This window comes from Erythrolamprus reginae, chromosome 5, assembly GCF_031021105.1.
Source record: "Erythrolamprus reginae isolate rEryReg1 chromosome 5, rEryReg1.hap1, whole genome shotgun sequence".
NCBI classification, from domain to species: Eukaryota; Metazoa; Chordata; class Lepidosauria; order Squamata; family Dipsadidae; genus Erythrolamprus; species Erythrolamprus reginae.
The window spans coordinates 111,983,584-112,001,912 of NC_091954.1; the positions used below are offsets into that span (position 1 = coordinate 111,983,584).

The following is an 18,329-nucleotide window of genomic DNA, read 5'->3' on the forward strand; positions in this document are numbered from 1 at the left end:
CCAAGGATCTACTACTCTTTCAGTAAAATAATATTTTCTCATGTTGCTTTTGATCTTTCCCCCAACTAACTTCAGCTTGTTCTTGTGTTCCCTTTCCTATTAAAACCACCTCCCTCCTGAACCTTATTTAACCCTTTAACATATTTAAATGTTTCGATCATGTCCCCCCTTTTCCTTCTGTCCTCCAGACTATACAGATTGAGTCCATGAAGTCTTTCCTGATACGTTTTATGCTTAAGACCTTCCACCATTCTTGTAGCCGTCTTTGGACCCGTTCAATTTTATCCATATCTTTTTGTAGGTGAGGTCTTCAAAACTGAACACAGTATTCCTAATGGGGTCTCACCAGCGCTCTATACAGCGGGATCACAATCTCCCTCTTCCTGCTTGTTATACCTCTAGTTGTGCAATACAAAGTACAAAGAACAAAGCTAGCCCTGATGTAGAAGAACACTGTAATAGAAAGAAGTGGGGAAACAAACGAGCAATAAAATGTATCTACTTTTCTGCAGTACAAGACTAAGTAACATTTTGTGCAAATGCCCCAAACTCCTAAACATCAAATTAAACCTTGGCTGCACAAACCATGTCTTTTCATTGATAAAGAGCCAGTCCTCAACCTTGGCGAGTTTTTGATGTGTGGATTTCAATTCCCAGAAATATTTCTCTGAAACACATCACATCTTTTTGTGACAATTTGTGCGCAGTGCATTTAAAGTGCTTCCAAATTTAGGGGATGTTGTTGAACTCCCATATTATACAACTTTAAACATCACATTCCTTTCCAAGGATCTGGTTTGCCAGTTCATGTAGGCTACGACCTACGACCACAATTGAGGCCAAAATTTCAGCTAATTCTAACATTTTGTATGATGTCCCAGCGACCGGTTAGGTCCCACAGAGTCGGCCTTCTCCAGGTCCCGTCAACTAGACAATGTCGCTTGGCAGGGCCTTCTCTGTGGGGGCCCGGCCCTCTGGAATCAGCTCCCCTGGAGATTCACACTGCTCCCACCCTCCTTGCCTTTAGTAAGAATCTTAAGACTCACTTATGTCGTCAAGCTTGGGGCGATTAGACCTTAGCACCCTGGCCAACGAATGTTGTGTATGGTTTTTATTTGTATGCGTATGATTGAGTTTTAATATAATTAGGATTTTAGAGTAGTTTTGTTAGTTTTAATTAATTGGATTTAGCCTGCTGTATTTTATTGTTTCTTTCATGTGTTGTAAGCCACCCTGAGTCCTTAGAGAGGGGTGGCGTATAAATCCAATAAATTGATTGATGGATGGATGGATAGATAGATAGATAGATGGATGGATGGATGGATGGATGGACGGACCGACAGATAAATTTCTAAATGCCCTGATTCCCACATTCCTAATTTCTCTCTCTCTGTTATAGCTCCTTTCTCACTTTCTTATTTTTGAATAAAGATATTAAATGATGGGAGGGAGAAATTCGGCTTAGAATTAAGAGGCATGAGAGTCAACAAATATTTTAGAACTTAAGCTATAGTGGTTAATTTGGGGATAAAATTGAAAATGAATTGGTGGCAGACCCAGGAGACAAAACTAGGTTTGGAAGAGGCAGCATTAGATGAGTAACATACATGTAGAGCAATGGTGGTTTGCTATGATAATCATAAATCATAAATCATAAACCATAAATCATAATTGCCTGGTCTTGAAGTTAGTCTAACAGGGTTATTAAGTGAGCCTGGCTTCCCCATTGACTTTACTTGTGAGGAGGTCAAAAAAAGGAATCACATGTCACTCGAATCATCATAAGTGTGAATCGATTGCTAAGCGCTCAAATTTTGATTACATGGCCATGAGGATGAGCCAGTGGTTGTAAGTGTGAGAATCGGTCGTAAGTCCCTTTTTTCCCAGCGCCATTGTAACTTTGAAGAGTTACTAAATGGATTGTTGTAAGTTGGGGACTATCTGTACCACATGAGGCAGATACAACCAGAATGGCATCGTCTCTTTTTGTTAAACCTCAGGGACATTGTAGACCCAAGTGCTTTTTCGGGGTAAACTTCAATAAATAAATAAATACACAAAATTCTTCCTAAATTCCAGGTGGGTAGGGGCTGACCCTGAATGGTTCCCCTCCCTCTAAATTCACCTCCCCACTCCTAAAAAGCTTTCTCCCTACCATTGCATAAAGCTGAATTCCAATTGATCAAATAAAGAAGAATTATCATATTTTTCAGAGTATAAGACGCACCTTAGTTTTTGGGAAGGAAAATAAGGAAAGGAATCTGCTTTCCAGGTATTCATCTGGCTAGCATTCTCAGTCTAGTCAGCTTCAACACATTATTTTATCCCCTGGTTAGGACTTTAAAACAACTATTCGGAGAGAGTAACAATGAAAGAGTTTGCAAGCCAGTAAGAGCTGGGAATATCGGTAGCACGCGGAAAGAAACATTCGGAGCAAGTAGAGCAATGGAAAAAGCCCTGCAAAGACTTAGGGCTTGGAAAACATTCTTAGTAGAGAGTAACAATGAAGGAGCTTGCAAGCTGGTAAGAGCTGGGAAGATTGTTAGCATCTGGTTAGGGCTGGAAAGAAACTTATTCGGAGCAAGTTAGAGCAATGAAAAAACCCTGCAAAGACTTAGGGTTTGGGAAACATTCTTAGCAGAGAGTAACAATGAAAGAGCTTGCAAGTTGGTAAGAGCTGGGAAGATTGTTAGCATCTGGTTAGGGCTGGAAAGATATTTATTCGGAGCAAGTTAGAGCAATGAAAAAACCCCTGCAAAGACTTAGGGCTTGGAAAACATTCTTAGTAGAGAGTAACAATGAAAGAGCTTGCAAGGTGAGAGCTGGGAGGATTCTTAGCAGCTAGTTAGGGCTGGAAAAAAAAGCTACATTCAGAATATAAATTATCAGGGAGGAAAAAGGCGTGTCTTATACTCTGAAAAATATGCTAAGTGTCCGATGCTAGTTTGCCACTGCAAGAGTGGATTATACACTGGTCCCTGGCACTGACAGCTCCAAATGTTTGCCTTCCATCTGACCCTTTGCTTCCTCTCTCGGTTTAAGATAAGCGATAGTTAAGGTTCTGTTAGCATTTCCTGGTAGATCAGAGAGGGAGCACCAGCAGATAAGCTCGTTCTTATTTATTGAATTTCATTGTGAAGCCACAATAACAGAACCTTGAACAATGGGCGCTATCTAACAAAATGAAATTCAATGGTGAAAAAAGTCAGGTTCTCCATGTAGGTGAGAAAAACAAAACGCACAGGTACATTGCTCAAGAGTAGTAACTGTGAGAGGGGTCTTGGAGTCCTAGTGGGCAACCATTTAAATAGGAGCCACCAGTGTGCAGCAGCTGCCAAAAAAGCCAACACAGTTCTTGGCTGCATTAACAGAGGGATAGAATCAAGATCATGTGAAGAGTTAATGCCACTTTATAAGGCCTTGGTAAGGCCACACTTGGAATGCTGCACTCAGTTTTGGTTGCCACGATGCAAAAAGGATGTTGAGACTCTAGAAACAGTGCAGAGAAGAGCGACAACATGGTAGATAAATCCACAGTAACTGAATTTAAACATGCCTGGGATAAACATATATCCATTGTAAGATAAAATACAGAAAATAGTATAAGGGCAGACTAGATGGACCGTGGGGTCTTTTTCTGCCGTCAGACTTTTATGTTTCTATGTCAGTGATTTCCAACCTTTTTTGAGCCGCGGCACATTTTTTACATTTACGAAACCCTGGGGCACATTGAGCAGGGGAGGGTGGGGGCTAAAAACAGTTTGGACATAAAAATTATCTCTCTCTTCCTCCCTTTCGCTCTATTTCTCTCTCCCTCCCTCTTTCTCTCCCTTCCTTCTTTCTCTCTCCATCCCTCTTTCTTTCTCTTCCTTCCTTCCTCTCTTTTTTGCTCTCTTTCTCTCTCCCTCCCTACTTCCCTCTATGTCTTTCTCTCTCTCTCCTTCCCTCCCTCCCTCCCTCTCTCTCTCTATTGCTTTCTTTCTCTCTTTCTCTCTCTCTTGCTTTCTTTCTCTTGTTCTCTTTCTCTCTGTCTTGCTTTCTCTCTCTCTCTTGTTCTCTTTCTCTCTCTCGCTCTTTCTCTCTCTTGCTTTCTTTCTTTCTTTCTCTCTCTTTCTTTCTCTCTCTCTTGCTTTCTCTCTCTCTCTCTTGTTCTCTTTCTCTCTCTCGCTCTTTCTCTCTCTTGCTTTCTTTCTCTCTCTCTCTTGCTTTCTCTCTCTCTCTTGTTTTCTTTCTCTCTCTCGCTCTTTCTCTCTCTTGCTTTCTTTCTCTCTCTCTCTCTCTCTTGCTTTCTCTCTCTCTTGTTCTCTTTCTCTCTCTTGCTTTCTTTCTCTCTCTCTCTTGCTTTCTTTCTCTCTCTGACCTTCGCGGCACACCTGACCATGTCTCACGGCACACTAGTGTGCCGCGGCACACTGGTTGAAAAACACTGTTCTATGTTTCTAACAAAGATGATTAGGGGAGTGGAGGCTAAAATATATGAAGAACGGTTGCAGGAACTGGGCATGGCTAGTTTAATGAAAAGAAGGACCAAGGGAGACATGATAGCAGTCTTCCAATATCTCAGGGGCTGCCACAAAGAAGGAGTCAACCTATTCTGCAAAGCACCCGAGGGTGGAACAAGAAGCAATGGATGGAAACTAAACAAGGAGAGAAGTAACTTAAAACTAAGGAGAAATTTGCTGACAGTCAGAACAATTAATCAGTGGAACAGCTTGCCTCTAGAAGTTGTGAATGCCCCAACACTGGAAGTTTTTAAGCAGATGTTGCCTAACCATCTGTCTGAAGTAGTGTAGGGTTTCCTGCCTAAGCAGGGGGTTGGACTAGAAGACCTCCAAGGTCCTCTCCAACCTTGTTGTTGTTGTTGTTATTGCAAGTCTGAAAGTAGAGTTCTATCACCATCTCCTTTTAGAGCTTGAGAAACTAGGGAGGGTCTTTTCTGACCAGTGATGCTGTCTCTTATCCGGCCATACCCTTGGTAGGGTTTCCTTCCTCTGAATCCCAAGGTCTTCCTCACATACTATGACAGGATCAAAGAAGGAAGAGGAAACCGAAATTGACCCTCGGTAGAGGTGTTTACTGACCTTCCTTACTGGTTCGTAAATGTGATGACGTGGGGCGCTCCACACATGCGCTTTGCTTCAAAATGTGCTTAAATCGGACAGGATACAGCCAGGGCGTGGGTGGGCCCACAATTTCCACTACCAGTTTGAACTGGTGTGAATCGACTGAATATCTCCTCTGACCCCAGACCCACCATTGGCAACCTATACAAGGATGCCCAGCATCTAAAGCTAACACCAGCCTGAGTCGCCTTGAGAAGGGCGGCATAGAAATCTAAGAAAGAAAGAAGGAAGGAGGCCGTGACCCCTTAATACAGTTCCCCATGTTGTGGTGACCCCCAGCCATAAGTCTAGCGCCAATCCTCCCAACACAGCTTTAAGCTGATTGGCAGGAAGGTCAGAGAGACGCCCCCACTGTAAAGGCCTGATTGGTCGGATTGTAAAAATATTTATTTATTTATTTATTTATTTATTTATTTATTCATTCATTCATTCATTCATTCATTCATTCATTTATTAGATTTGTATGCCGCCCCTCTCCGTAGACTCGGGGCAGCTAACAACAGTAAAAAAACAATATGAACAAATCTAATATTAAAAGTAATGTAAAAAACCCCAATTTAAGAAACCAATCATACATACAGACATACCATACTTTATTTGTTTGTTTGTTTGTTTGTTTGTTTGTTTATTTCATTCATTCATTCATTCATTTATTTATTTATTTATTTATTTATTTATTTATTTATTTATTTATTTATTTATTTATTTATTTATTTATTTATTTATTTATTTATTTATTTATTTATTTATTTATTTATTTTGTATGCCGCCCCTCTCTGTAGACTCGGGGCGGCTCACAGCAATAATAAACAATATATAACAAATCTAATAATTTAAAAGAAACACTAAAAGCCCCATTATTAAAAGCAAACATAAATTTTATAAGCCTATGGGGAAGGGAATATCTCAATTCCCCCATGCCTGATGACAGAGGTGGGTTTTAAGGAGCTTACGAAAGGCAAGGAGGCTGCCAGAATAGAAGCTTTAGTCCCTAATACCAGGAGAAATTTGTCTTTTCCCAGGGTCTCAGGCGACCCCCGTGAAATGGTCATTCGACCCCCAGGTTGAGAACCACTGATCTAAGGGAAAGAGACAGACTTCTGGGCTCGCATCTCTTTGCCGGGTCCCCGAGACAGGTTCACACTCCCCCTTGACCTCTGCACGGAGGTGGACCAAGCCGTCTTCTCCTGACCTCCCTGGCGGCATCCTTGACCAACCGCTTTCTCTTTTCCCACCAGATGTATGGACGCTACACCCAGGACCTGGGAGCATTTGCCAAGGATGAAGCGGCTCGTGTCCGGCTGCAGGAGGAACGCTGGAAATTCTCCCCGAAGGAGCGGCTGCGGCCCTCCGAGTTTCTGGAGTATGACCACGGCCGCTGTGCTTGTTGCCGTAGTAAGTAGCTTGTTTCGTATGGGCCCTTTCTTTCCGTCCCCAAGATTCATGGTAAAAAATGGACCCAACAGGCCTACCCTAAGTTCAGAAATGAACTTCCAGTTGGGCGTTGCATCCATTTTCCGCCATCTACCGGCTGGAGAAGATGAAAACTGTTGGCTATTTTGATTATTATTAATATTATTTGTATTAGCAGAGTTCAGCTGGCTTAATTTGCAGCAGAGTTAGCATGGCAAGAAATAACACGTGGTTCAGAATCCCATTTGTTAGCAATGAATGACCACTCCTTCATAAAGATGAAAAAATACAATCTTTACTTCCAATGATGTTGATTCATGCCATTGATAGATTGCAGGCAGATAAGTTTATGTTCCAGTCCATATTAATAACTTCTGGATGGTCCCATGTGTGAGGATGGCTTTGGATTTCATCTCACACATGTGTCCTCAGCCGAGGACAATGGAGCACACACAGAAATTCAGAAGAAGAAGGTAGAAGAGGTAGAGGAGAAGGAAGGGGGAGCATCTACTCTGCAGAGGGTTATATAGCCTGCCGGGTATTTGCCCCTTTTGGTCATCAAAAGGTGACACACTGGTCAGTTAATTGCGACCTGACCATAGAGATGTGTTTACAAGACAGTGCAAGTATGTAGTAGAGTAGTTAAACCCAACCTCCCCGCTCCCCTCCGGAAGGCCGAAAGGTGCTGTAGGGGAAACATGGAGAGGTTGTGCACATATGCGCAGGGGAGAGGGCATTGCTTTATGGGTGTGAGCACGTACGTGCCCTTTTGGCACCCAAGCAAAAAAAGATTTGCCATCCCTGCTCCGAAGGGACCCAAAGGGTTAAGTATGTTGTGTGAACCAAGCAGGAACCTACTCCTGCAGCAGATCCTACACCAATAGTGGTGAAACCTTTTCTTGCTTGGTTACCAAAAGGGCGCGAGCACAATTGCACAATAGCACATGGGTGTTTCCACACCTGGAATAGAATGGAATTGGAATAGAATAGAATAGAATAGAATAGAATAATGAATAGAATATAATTAGAATTGGAATAGAATAGAATAGAATAATGAATATAATTAGTATTGGAATAGAATAGAATAGAATAATGAATAGAATATAATTAGAATTGGAATAGAATAGAATAGAATTATGAATAGAATTAGAATAGAATAGAATAGAATTAGAATTGGAATAGAATAGAATAATGAATAGAATTAGAATTGGAATAGAATAGAATAGAATAATGAATAGAATAGAATTAGAATTGGAATAGAATAGAATAATGAATAGAATTAGAATTGGAATAGAATAGAATAGAATAATGAATAGAATAGAATAATGAATAGAATAGAATTGGAATAGAATAGAATAGAACAGAACAGAATTGAATATATTCTTTATAGAATAGAATAATGAATAGAATAGAATTAGAATTGGAATAGAATAGAATAGAATAATGAATAGAATTAGAATTGGAATAGAATAATGAATAGAATTAGAATTGGAATAGAATAATGAATAGAATAGAATAGAATAGAATAATGAATAGAATAAAAATAGAATAGAATTGGAATAGAACAGAACAGAATAGAACAGAATTGAATTCTTTATTGGCCAAGTGTGATTGGACACACAAGGAATTTGTCTTTGGTGCCTATGCTCTCAGTGTACATAAAAGAAAACGATATATTTGTCAAGAATCATGGGGTACAACACTTAATGATTGTCATAGGGGTCAAATAAGCAACGAGGAAACCATCAATATTAATAAAAAATCTTAAGGATACAAGCTGCAAGTCACAGTCATACAGTCATAAATGGGAGCAAATGGGTGATAGTAGTAATAGTAGTGCAGACTTAGTAAATAGTTTGACAGTGTTGAGGGAATTATTTGTTTACCAGAGTGATGCCGTCCGGGGGAAAAAACCTGTTCTTGTGTCTAGTTGTCTTGGTGTGCAGTGCACTGTAGTGACGTTTTGAGGGAAGGAGTTGAAATAGTTTATGTCCAGGATGCGAGGGTCAGTAATTATTTTCACGGCCCTCTTTTTGACTCGTGCAGTATACAGGTTCTCAATGGAAGGCAGGTTGGCAGCCATTGTTGTCTCTGATTCTCCTCTGAAGTCTGTGTCGATCTTGTTATAGCTAGAGGTATAACAAGCAGGAAGAGGGAGATTATGATCCCGCTATATAGAGTGCTGGTGAGACCACATTTGGAATACTGTGTCCAGTTCTGGAGACCTCACCTACAAAAAGAGATTGACAAAATTGAACGGGTCCAAAGACGGGCTACAAGAATGGTGGAAGGTCTTAAGCATAAAACTTATCAGGAAAGACTTAATGAACTCAATCTGTATAGTCTGCAGGACAGAAGGGAAAGGGGGGACATGATCGAAACATTTAAATATGTTAAAGGGTTAAATAAAGTCCAGGAGGGAAGTGTTTTTAATAGGAAAGTGAACACAAGAACAAGGGGACACAATCTGAAGTTAGTTGGGGGAAAGATCAAAAGCAACAAGAGAAAATATTATTTTACTGAAAGAGTAGTAGATCCTTGAAACAAACTTCCAGCAGACGTGGTTGATAAATCCACAGTAACTGAATTTAAACATGCCTGGGATAAACATAGATCCATCCTAAGATAAAATAGAGAAAATAGTATAAGGGCAGACTAGATGGACCAGGAGGTCTTTTTCTGCCGTCAGACTTCTATGTTTCTATGTTTTGTTGGGTTGCAGAACCAAACCAGACAGTGGTAGAGGTGCAGATGACAGACTCAATGATTCCTCTGTAGAACGGTAGAACATTAAGGCTAAGAGAAGCCCCTGCTCACAAGTCTGTCATACACACATTGTCACGCTGTCAAAGGAAGGATTGTGCGGAAGAATTTAATCTGATACCTTGCAGATATATCGGATCACGATTACCTTTGTCCCCAGTTTCATGCAGATTAACCATTCTGTTCTGGGAGAATGGGGATGGCAGCTCGGTCTGGTGTTGGGAAATTGGCTCGGGGTTCAGAAAGAAATGCATGTGGTTGTGTTCATACAGTGTTTGGGGTATCCTGAACTGTGCATGAACTGAAAGGGCTGGGTTTATACAACACGCTAAACCTCATTCTTCTCCTCAGAAGGGGAGGCTTAAAATTGAGTATACAGGAGAGCACCAAAGTTGGAAGGGACCTTGGAGGTCTTCTAGTCGTACCTCCTATTCAAGCCTGAGACTCGGTGGTGCAATGGTTAGAAGGCAGTACTGCATATTGGTTCCATTCCTGGTTCCATCCAGGAAGAGGGAGATTGTGATCCCCTTATATAGAGCGCTGGTGAAACCACATTTGGAATAATACTGTGTCCAGTTCTGGAGACCTCACCTACAAAAAGATATTGACAAAATTGAACGGGTCCAAAGACGGGCTACAAGAATGGTGGAAGGTCTTCAGCATAAAACGTATCAGGAAAGACTAAATGAACTCAATCTGTATAGTCTGGAGAGGGAGGGAGAGGGGGGAGGGAAGGAGGGAGAGAAAGAGGAAAGGAGGGAGAGAGAGAGAGGGAAGGAGAGAGAGAGAGAAGAAGGAAAGGAGAGAGGGAGGGAAAGAGGGAGAGAGGGAGAGAGGGAGGGAAGGAGGGAGAGAGAGAGAGAGAGAGAGAAACACACAAACACACATTGTCTGTGGGATCTGCCTCCTTCCTAAATCACTTAGCAACTGCTGCAGTCACAGCTTGCTTTGTCCTTGAGGCTGTTTCCCTGTTAAAAGTTGCCAACTCGCGGGGGCAGCCGCAGGAGATGGACCGTGTCCAGACTCCTCTGTCCTGGGGTGGCCTTGGCCATGACCGCGTTCCTTTCCTTTGCTCTAACGGCCACCTCCTGTGACCAGATGGGCAGAGACTGTTTTCCTACCCAGAGGTACATCCATGCCTTAGCCCCCCAACCTCTGGGTCCAGCTGTTGGCTTCCAACAGCTGTCACAGCAATGGGGCAAGAGGATGGCCGACTGTAGGCTCACTCATGAAGTCAGAATTTGGGACCGATCTCTTCCCAGGCAGCACCGGTCAGCCAGATAACAATAGCATTTAGACTTATATACCACTTTTACAGCCTTCTCTAAGCGGTTTAAAGAGAGTCAGCCTATCGCCCCCAAAAATCTGGGTCCTCATTTTACTGACCTTGAAAGGAGGGAAGGCTGAGTCAACCTTGAGCCTGGTGAGATTCAATCTGCCAAAATGCTGGCAGCCAATGATCAGCAGAAGTCAATCAATCTGAGTATTGTATTGGCAGTTCTGTGCTAGCAAAAACTTCAGAAGAGAAGGATTTAAAGGTAGTGATTTCTGACAGTCTCAAAATGAGTGAAGAATGCAGTCAGGCGGTAAGGAAAGCAAGTAGAATGCTTGGCTGCATAGCTAGAGGTATAACAAGCAGGAAGAGGGAGACAGTGATCCCACTGTATAGAGCGCTGGTGAGACCCCATTTGGAAGACTGTGTTGAGTTCTGGAGACCTCACCTACAAAAAGATATGGATCAAATTGAATGGGTCCAAAGACAGGCTACAAGAATGTGCCACTATAATATTGTTTTTATCATTGTTGTGAGCTGCCCCGAGTCTTCGGAGAGGGGCGGCATACAAATCTTATTATTATTATTATTATTATTATTATTATTATTATTATTATTATTATTATTATTATGTTGGATAACCATTCATCTGTAGTGGTGTAGGGGTTCCTTCCAACTCTTCTATTCTATTCTATTCTATTCTACTCTACTCTACTCTACTCTACTCTACCCTACCCTACTCGTAATGTAATATAATATAATATAATATAATATAATATAATATAATATAATATAATATAATATAATATAATATAATATATCAAATCCCTACCCTGTGTCAGTTGAGAAGGGCAGCATAGAAATCTAAGTAAGTAAGTAAGTAAGTAAGTAAGTAAGTAAGTAAGTAAGTAAGTAAGTAATATTATTATATTACTATGTTGCCCCCAAATGATCAGTCGCAGAGCAAAAACATCAGTTGAAATTTGTTCCAATTTGTTTTCTGATGGTTAACAAATTAGATGCAATTCATTAAGCTCGTTCCCTGAGGGGTTTAATAACTTTCCCCTTCTTTCGCATTGAAGTTAGAGAGTTTGGCAGTCGATTTTGGTGGCCTTCCAGGGATTACATGAATGGCTTGAGTGAAGGGGCAGGAACGGAGCCTGATTAAGGTAGCCTACATAATATCTGGAAATGGGCAAACTTGCTTAGAATTTTGGCCAACGAGTCACTCTAATTATTTTTGCTGAATGAACCCCAGTGGAGTTTCAGAGTATAAGTCTTAGTTCAATGTACTTTGAAAGAAACTTTTGATTTCTTTTAGTTATTATGAAATCTACCTCCTCATTAAGGTTATATTACATAACAGTGCAAAAAAAAAAAAAGGACAATTTCTTGGGCCAGGGGTCGGCAACCTTAAACTCTAAAAGAGCCATTTGGACCCGTTTCCCACAGCAAAGAAAACACAGGGAGCCACAAAAACCTTTCACATCTAAAATGAAGCTAGCGCTACACATATTGTTTTTTACCTTTATGCTACGTATTTATTTTATTTATTCATTTGTCCAATACACAAATACATAGGAAGAAAAATAGACATGTAGTAATATATATAAGGGTGAAAGTGAACTTAGAGGAGAGGATATATGAAAGAAAGAAAATATATATGATATGTGAGAGAAAGGAAAGACAACTGGACAGGGGACGAAAGGCACACCAGTGCACTTATGTACGCCCCTTACTGGCCTCTTAGGAACCTGGAGAGGTCAATCATGGAGAGTCTAAGGGAGAAATATTGGGGGTTAGGGGTTGACACAATTGAGTCCGGTAATGAGTTCCACGCTTCGATAACTCGATTGTTGAAATCATATTTTTTACAGTCAAGTTTGGAGCGGTTCGTATTAAGTTTGAATCTGTTGCATGCTCTTGTGTTGTTGCGGTTGAAGCTGAAGTAGTCATTGACCGGTAGGACGTTGCAGCATATGATCTTGTGGGCAATACTCAAATCGTGTTTTAGGCACCGTAGTTCTAAGCTTTCTAGACCCAGGATTGTTAGTCTATTTTCGTAGGGTATTCTGTTTCGAGTGGAGGAGTGAAGGGCTCTTATGGTGAAATATCTTTGGACATTTTCAAGGGTGTTGATGTCTGAGATGTTGCATTTGTGAAATCAATGAACAGCTACAGAGAAAACAAATTTTTATTTCTGCATGCAACAAAAACATTTTGAACTCCCCCCCCCCCCAAAAAAAAGAAGGGTCACAAAATGCTCTATAAATTGCATGCTGACGAGGGTCGCACATTAATGGTTGTGATGCATATTTTGAGTGAGAGGAAGCTGCAGTAGAGGAATGAAAGAGCCACATGTAGCTGCAGAGCCACAAGTTGCCGACTCCTGTCTTAGGCAGTCTCATGCAACAGAGATGATTAAGGAACTAAGGCAAAAACTTATTTATTTATTTATTTATTTATTTATTTGTTTGTTTGTTTGTCAAACAATTATAGGGTGATAATTTGTACATATAAAACATTAGATAAGTAATGATAAAAAGTAGACTATTGGACAGGGACGGTAGGCACAATGGTGCGCTTATTCACGCCCCTTACAGACCTCTTAGAAAGGGGGAGAGATCAATTGTAGATAGTCTAAGGTTTAAGGTTTTGGGGTTAGGAGTAGAAGCCACAGAATCAGGTAGTGCATTCCAGACGTTGATTACTCTCTTGCTGAGGTTGTATTTTTTGCAGTCAAGTTTGGAGCGGTTGACATTTAGTTTAAATCGATTCCGTGCTCGTGTTTTGTTGCGGTTGAAGGTGAAGTAGTCGTTAACAGGTAGGACATTTTGGTATATGATTTTATGAACTATAATTAAGTCGGAACGGAGAGGACGGAGTTGTCAGTTGTCTAAACCAAGAATTTCAAGTCTGGCGGAGTCAGGTATTTTGTTGTGAGAAGAGGAGTGAAGGACTCTCCTTGTGAAATATTTCTGGACTCTCTCAATTGTGTTGATGTCAGATATGCAATGTGGTTTCCATACAGGCAAGCTGTATTCTAGGATTGGTCTGACCAATGTTTTGTAAGCTCTTGTTAGCAGTTCAAAATTACCAGAGAAGAAGCTGCGAAGGATTAGGTTAACAACTCTTAAAGCCTTTTTGGCAATGTTGTTGCAGTGGGCTCTAGGACTTAGGTCATTGGATATGAGTACTCCAAGGTTTTTGACAGATTGAGGGTTATCAATAAGTTCAATTCCTCCAAGTTTATATTTAGTATTCTGATTCTTTTTACCAACATGTAAGACAGAGCATTTAGTGGTGGAGATTTGAAGTTGTCAGGTTTTAGACCATTCTGCTACATGAAGGACAGTTGTGAGAATTGGAAACACCCAGGAGGACCTGAGGAGACATGATAGCAGTGTTTCAATATCTATGGGGCTACCACAAAAAAGAAGGAACCAACCTATTCTCCCAATCACCTGAGTGTAAGACAAGAAACAAGGGATGGAAACTAATCAGTAGAGAAGCAACCAAGAATTTAGGAGGATAGTGAGGGGTATACATAAATGCACCAGCGTGCCTACTGTTCCTATCCTAATTTTCCCTCTTATCAATACTCATTTTATAGATATAAACAATGCAATATCTATGTATACTGCACACAAAAAAATAAAGGGAACACTTAAAAAGCTCAATATAACTCCAAATAAATCAAACTTCTGTGAAATCAAAATGTCCACTTAGGAAGCAACACTGATTGACAATCAATTTCACCTGTGGTCAGCACATTCAACAAAGAACAAAGTATTCAATGATAATATTTCATTCACTCAGATCCAGGATCTGCGGAGAGGGGCAGCATACAAATCTAATAAATAAATAAAATAAAATAAATGTGTTCTTCGAGTGTTCCCTTTATTTATTTGAGCTGTGTATATTACCAGTATGTACTTGACTAAGTAAGTAAGTAAGTAAGTAAGTAAGTAAGTAAGTAAGTAAGTAAGTAAGTAAGTAAGTAAGTAAGTAAGCAAACAAACAAACAAACAAACAAACAAACAAATAAACACTTACCCAATGGAACTCCAGTTGACGAAGCAGTGGAAGTGCGGTGCCTGGAGGCTGTTGGGGTCTGGATGGGTGTCAACAGACTCAAACTCAACCCTGATAAGACTGAGTGGCTATGGGTTCTGCCTCCCAAGGACAATCCCACCTGTCCATCCATAACCCTGGGGGGGGATTATTGACCCCCTCAGAGAGGGTCCGCAACTTGGGCGTCCTCCTCGATCCACAGCTCACATTAGAGAACCATCTTTCAGCTGTGGCGAGGGGGGCGTTTGCCCAGGTTCGCCTGGTGCACCAGTTGCGGCCCTACCTGGATCGGGACTCACTGCTCACAGTCACTCATGCCCTCATCACCTTAAGATTCGACTACTGTAACGCTCTCTACATGGGGCTACCTTTGAAAAGTGTTCAGAAACTTCAGATCGTGCAGAATGCAGCTGCAAGAGCTATCGTGGGGCTTCCCAAGGTATGCCCATGTTACTCCAACACTCCGCAGTCTGCATTGGTTGCCGATCAATTTCCGGTCACAATTCAGTGTTGGTTATCATGTATAAAGCTCTTCATGGCATCGGACCAGAATATCTCCGAGACCACCTCCTGCCGCACGAATCCCAGCGACCGGTCCCACAGAGTGGGCCTTCTCCGGGTCCCGTCAACTAAATAATGTCGTTTGGCGGGGCCCAGGGGAAGAGCCTTCTCTGTGGCGGCCCCGACCCTCTGGAACCAGCTCCCCCCTGAGATTAGAACTGCCCCCACCCTCCTTGCCTTTTGTAAGCTGCTTAAAACCCACCTCTACCGCCAGGCATGGGGGAACTGAGATGACTTCCTGTTTATGTATGGTATGTTGTGTGTATGTTTTCTTAAATTATGGGTTTTTAGTTTTAATTATTAGATTTGTATTGTACATTGTTTTTTCTATTACTGTTGTGAGCCGCCCCGAGTCTACGGAGAGGGGCGGCATACAAATTTAACAAACAAACAAACAAACAAACAAATAAACAAACAAACAAACAAATAAATAAATAAATAATAAATAAACTACTTGCCTCCAGAAGTTGTGGGTGCTCCAACACTGAACATTTTTAATAAAAGATTGGACAACCAATCAGGGGGGACATGATCGAAACATTTAGCAATAGCATCTAGACTTTACAGTGCTTTACAGCCCCCTCTAAGCAGTTTACAAAGAGTAAGCCTGTTGCCCCCAACAATCTGGGTCCTCATTTCACTGAGCTTGGAAGGATGGAAAGCTGAGTCAACCTTGAGCCTACCGAGATCTGCCAAACTGCTACCTTTTAAGGTTTTATTTATATCACACCCATTACTTTCTCTTAGTTCATTAGAATTTTGCTTTCCAAAATCCAGGTCTGTTTCCAAGCAAGTTTTTTTAAAAAAATAAATAATAATAAGGACTCTAATAATGGATAGCCATTCCCATCTGGTTTTCAATCCTATTAGTAAGGATCAAATCCGAAGTAGCCGTTCCCCTGATGCGCAACTCAGACCTTGGGAAAGAGAAAATTATCACCGAGACAAGTGAAAAATCGATGTGACGTTTTGGGTCAGGCAGAATTAATCTTCCCACAGATGTCACAGAGCTACCGGTAGTTGAAATCTCCCATTCGGACCCTTTCATGGTTTTCTGCTTGAATAAATCTTCCTTCTGTCTCTTCGGATTGTTTGGATGGTCTCTGACAGCCTCCACGCAAAGTAGTCGTTCTTTTAATTTGCTCTTTTATCTGAACCGGGATCTTTTTCAATTAATTTTATTTATTTATTTATTAGATTTGTATGCCGCCCCTCTCCGTAGACTCGGGGGGGGGGACTCACAGCAACAATAAAACAATGTATGACAAACCTAATAATTTAAAAAACATTAAAAACCCCATTATTAAAAGCAAACATACACACAAACATACCATACATAAATTGTATGGCACCGGACCAGACTATCTCCGGGACCGCCTTCTGCTGCATGAATCCCAGCGACCAGTTAGGTCCCACAGAGTGGGTCTTCTCCGGATCGCGTCAACTAAACAATGTCGCTTGGTGGGACCCAGGGGAAGAGCCTTCTCTGTGGCGGCCCCCGCCCTCTGGAACCAACTCCCCCCAGAGATTAGAACTGCCCCCACCCTCCTTGCCTTTTGTAAGCTTCTTAAAACCCACCTCTGCCGTCAGGCATGGGGGAACTGAGATACTCTTTCCCCCTAGGCCTTTACAATTCTATGCATGGTATGTCTGTACGTATGTTTGGTTTTATAATAAGGGTTTTTAACTGTTTTAATATTGGATTGTTATATGCTGTTTTTATTACTGTTGTTAGTCGCCCTGAGTCTACAGAGAGGGGCGGCATACAAATCAAATCAAATCAAATAATAAATAAAGTAAGTAAGTAAGTAAGTAAGTAAGTGTAAGTAAGTAAGTAAGTAAGTAAGTAAGTAAGTAAGTAAGTAAGTAAGTATAGGCCCGGGGGAGATGTCTCAATTCCCCCATGCCTGATGGCAGAGGTGGGTTTTAAGGAGTTTACGAAAGGCAAGGAGTGAATGAATGAATGAACGAATGAATGAATGAACAAACGAATGAATGAATGAATGAATGAATGATATTTTACCCCTGTATCTAAACGGTGCAAGTTTTTCCTGGTTTTGTTCCCCTTTGGCTCATCTCCCCTATCAAAGCATCTGTGTTTCTGCCGCTCCCATCCTGGACGTGCTCTGAAAGTGAGTTGTTTCCATAGCAATGGACCAATCTGGCTTAGTCCTGTATCCCGGCTTCTCTCTGCTGCAGCCCCAATGGATGCCCCGGCCTCCCCATCTCTCACCGGCCCCTCCTCTCTCCCTCTCCTGCAGTCTGTACCGTGCGGTGCCAGAAGTTCCTCATCTCCAAAGTGGGCGAAGACTGGATCTTCCTCATCCTCTTGGGTCTGCTGATGGCCCTGGTGAGCTGGGCCATGGACTTCGCCATAGCCACCTGTCTGCAAGGTAAGAGGATTGCAGGGCACAAGGCTGCGAAGGCAGCGGTGGGATCCTGGGCTGGGCACCTGAAGCTTCAAGCCTCCCAAGAAGAGGCCGTTGAGTGTTGAGGGGTGCGCAGAGTAATCCTTGAGTCCCCAAGGATGCAACGAGGAAACGTGGAGGTGGCAGATATCCAGCTGGTGAAGCCCAGAGATACAAGTAGTAATTCAGATAACCCTCCCCCCTCTTTCCCTCCTCCCTCTTTCCCGCTCTCTCTCCCCTCCCTCTCTCTCCCTCTCTCTATCTCCCACCTTCTCCCTTCCTCCCTCTCCCTCTCTCCGTCCCTCTCCCTCGACTCCCTCTCTGCCTCCCTCCCACTCCCTCACTTCCACCATCTTCCCCCCTCCCTCCGTCCCTCTCTCCCTCTCCCTCCCTCCCAACTCTCTATCTCTATGCCTCTCCCTCCCTCTTTCTCCCTCCCTCTTTCCCTCTCCCTCCCTCTCTCTTTCTCCCTCCCTCTCCCTCCCTCTCTTTATCTCCCACCTGTCTCCCTCCCTTCCTCTCCCTCCCTCTTTCCCTCTTCCTCCCTCTCTCTCCCTCTTTCTATCTCCCACCTTCTCCCTTCCTCCCTCTCCCTCTCTCCGTCCCTCTCCCTCACTCCCTCTCTGCCTCCCTCCCACTCCCTCACTTCCACCATCTTCCCCCCTCCCTCCATCCCTCTCTCCCTCTTCCTCCCTCCCAACTCTCTATCTCTAT

At 42.2% G+C, this 18,329-nt stretch overlaps 1 protein-coding gene across 1 annotated transcript in view; it reads left to right on the forward strand.

Moving 5' to 3' along the window:
* Positions 1-18,329, forward strand: part of CLCN2 (chloride voltage-gated channel 2) — a 129,784-nt gene that overhangs the window by 48,201 nt on the left and 63,254 nt on the right. The window contains 2 exon segments of the mRNA XM_070753740.1: positions 6,362-6,518; positions 17,469-17,600. Of these exon segments, the coding sequence (XP_070609841.1) occupies positions 6,362-6,518; positions 17,469-17,600 (289 nt within the window).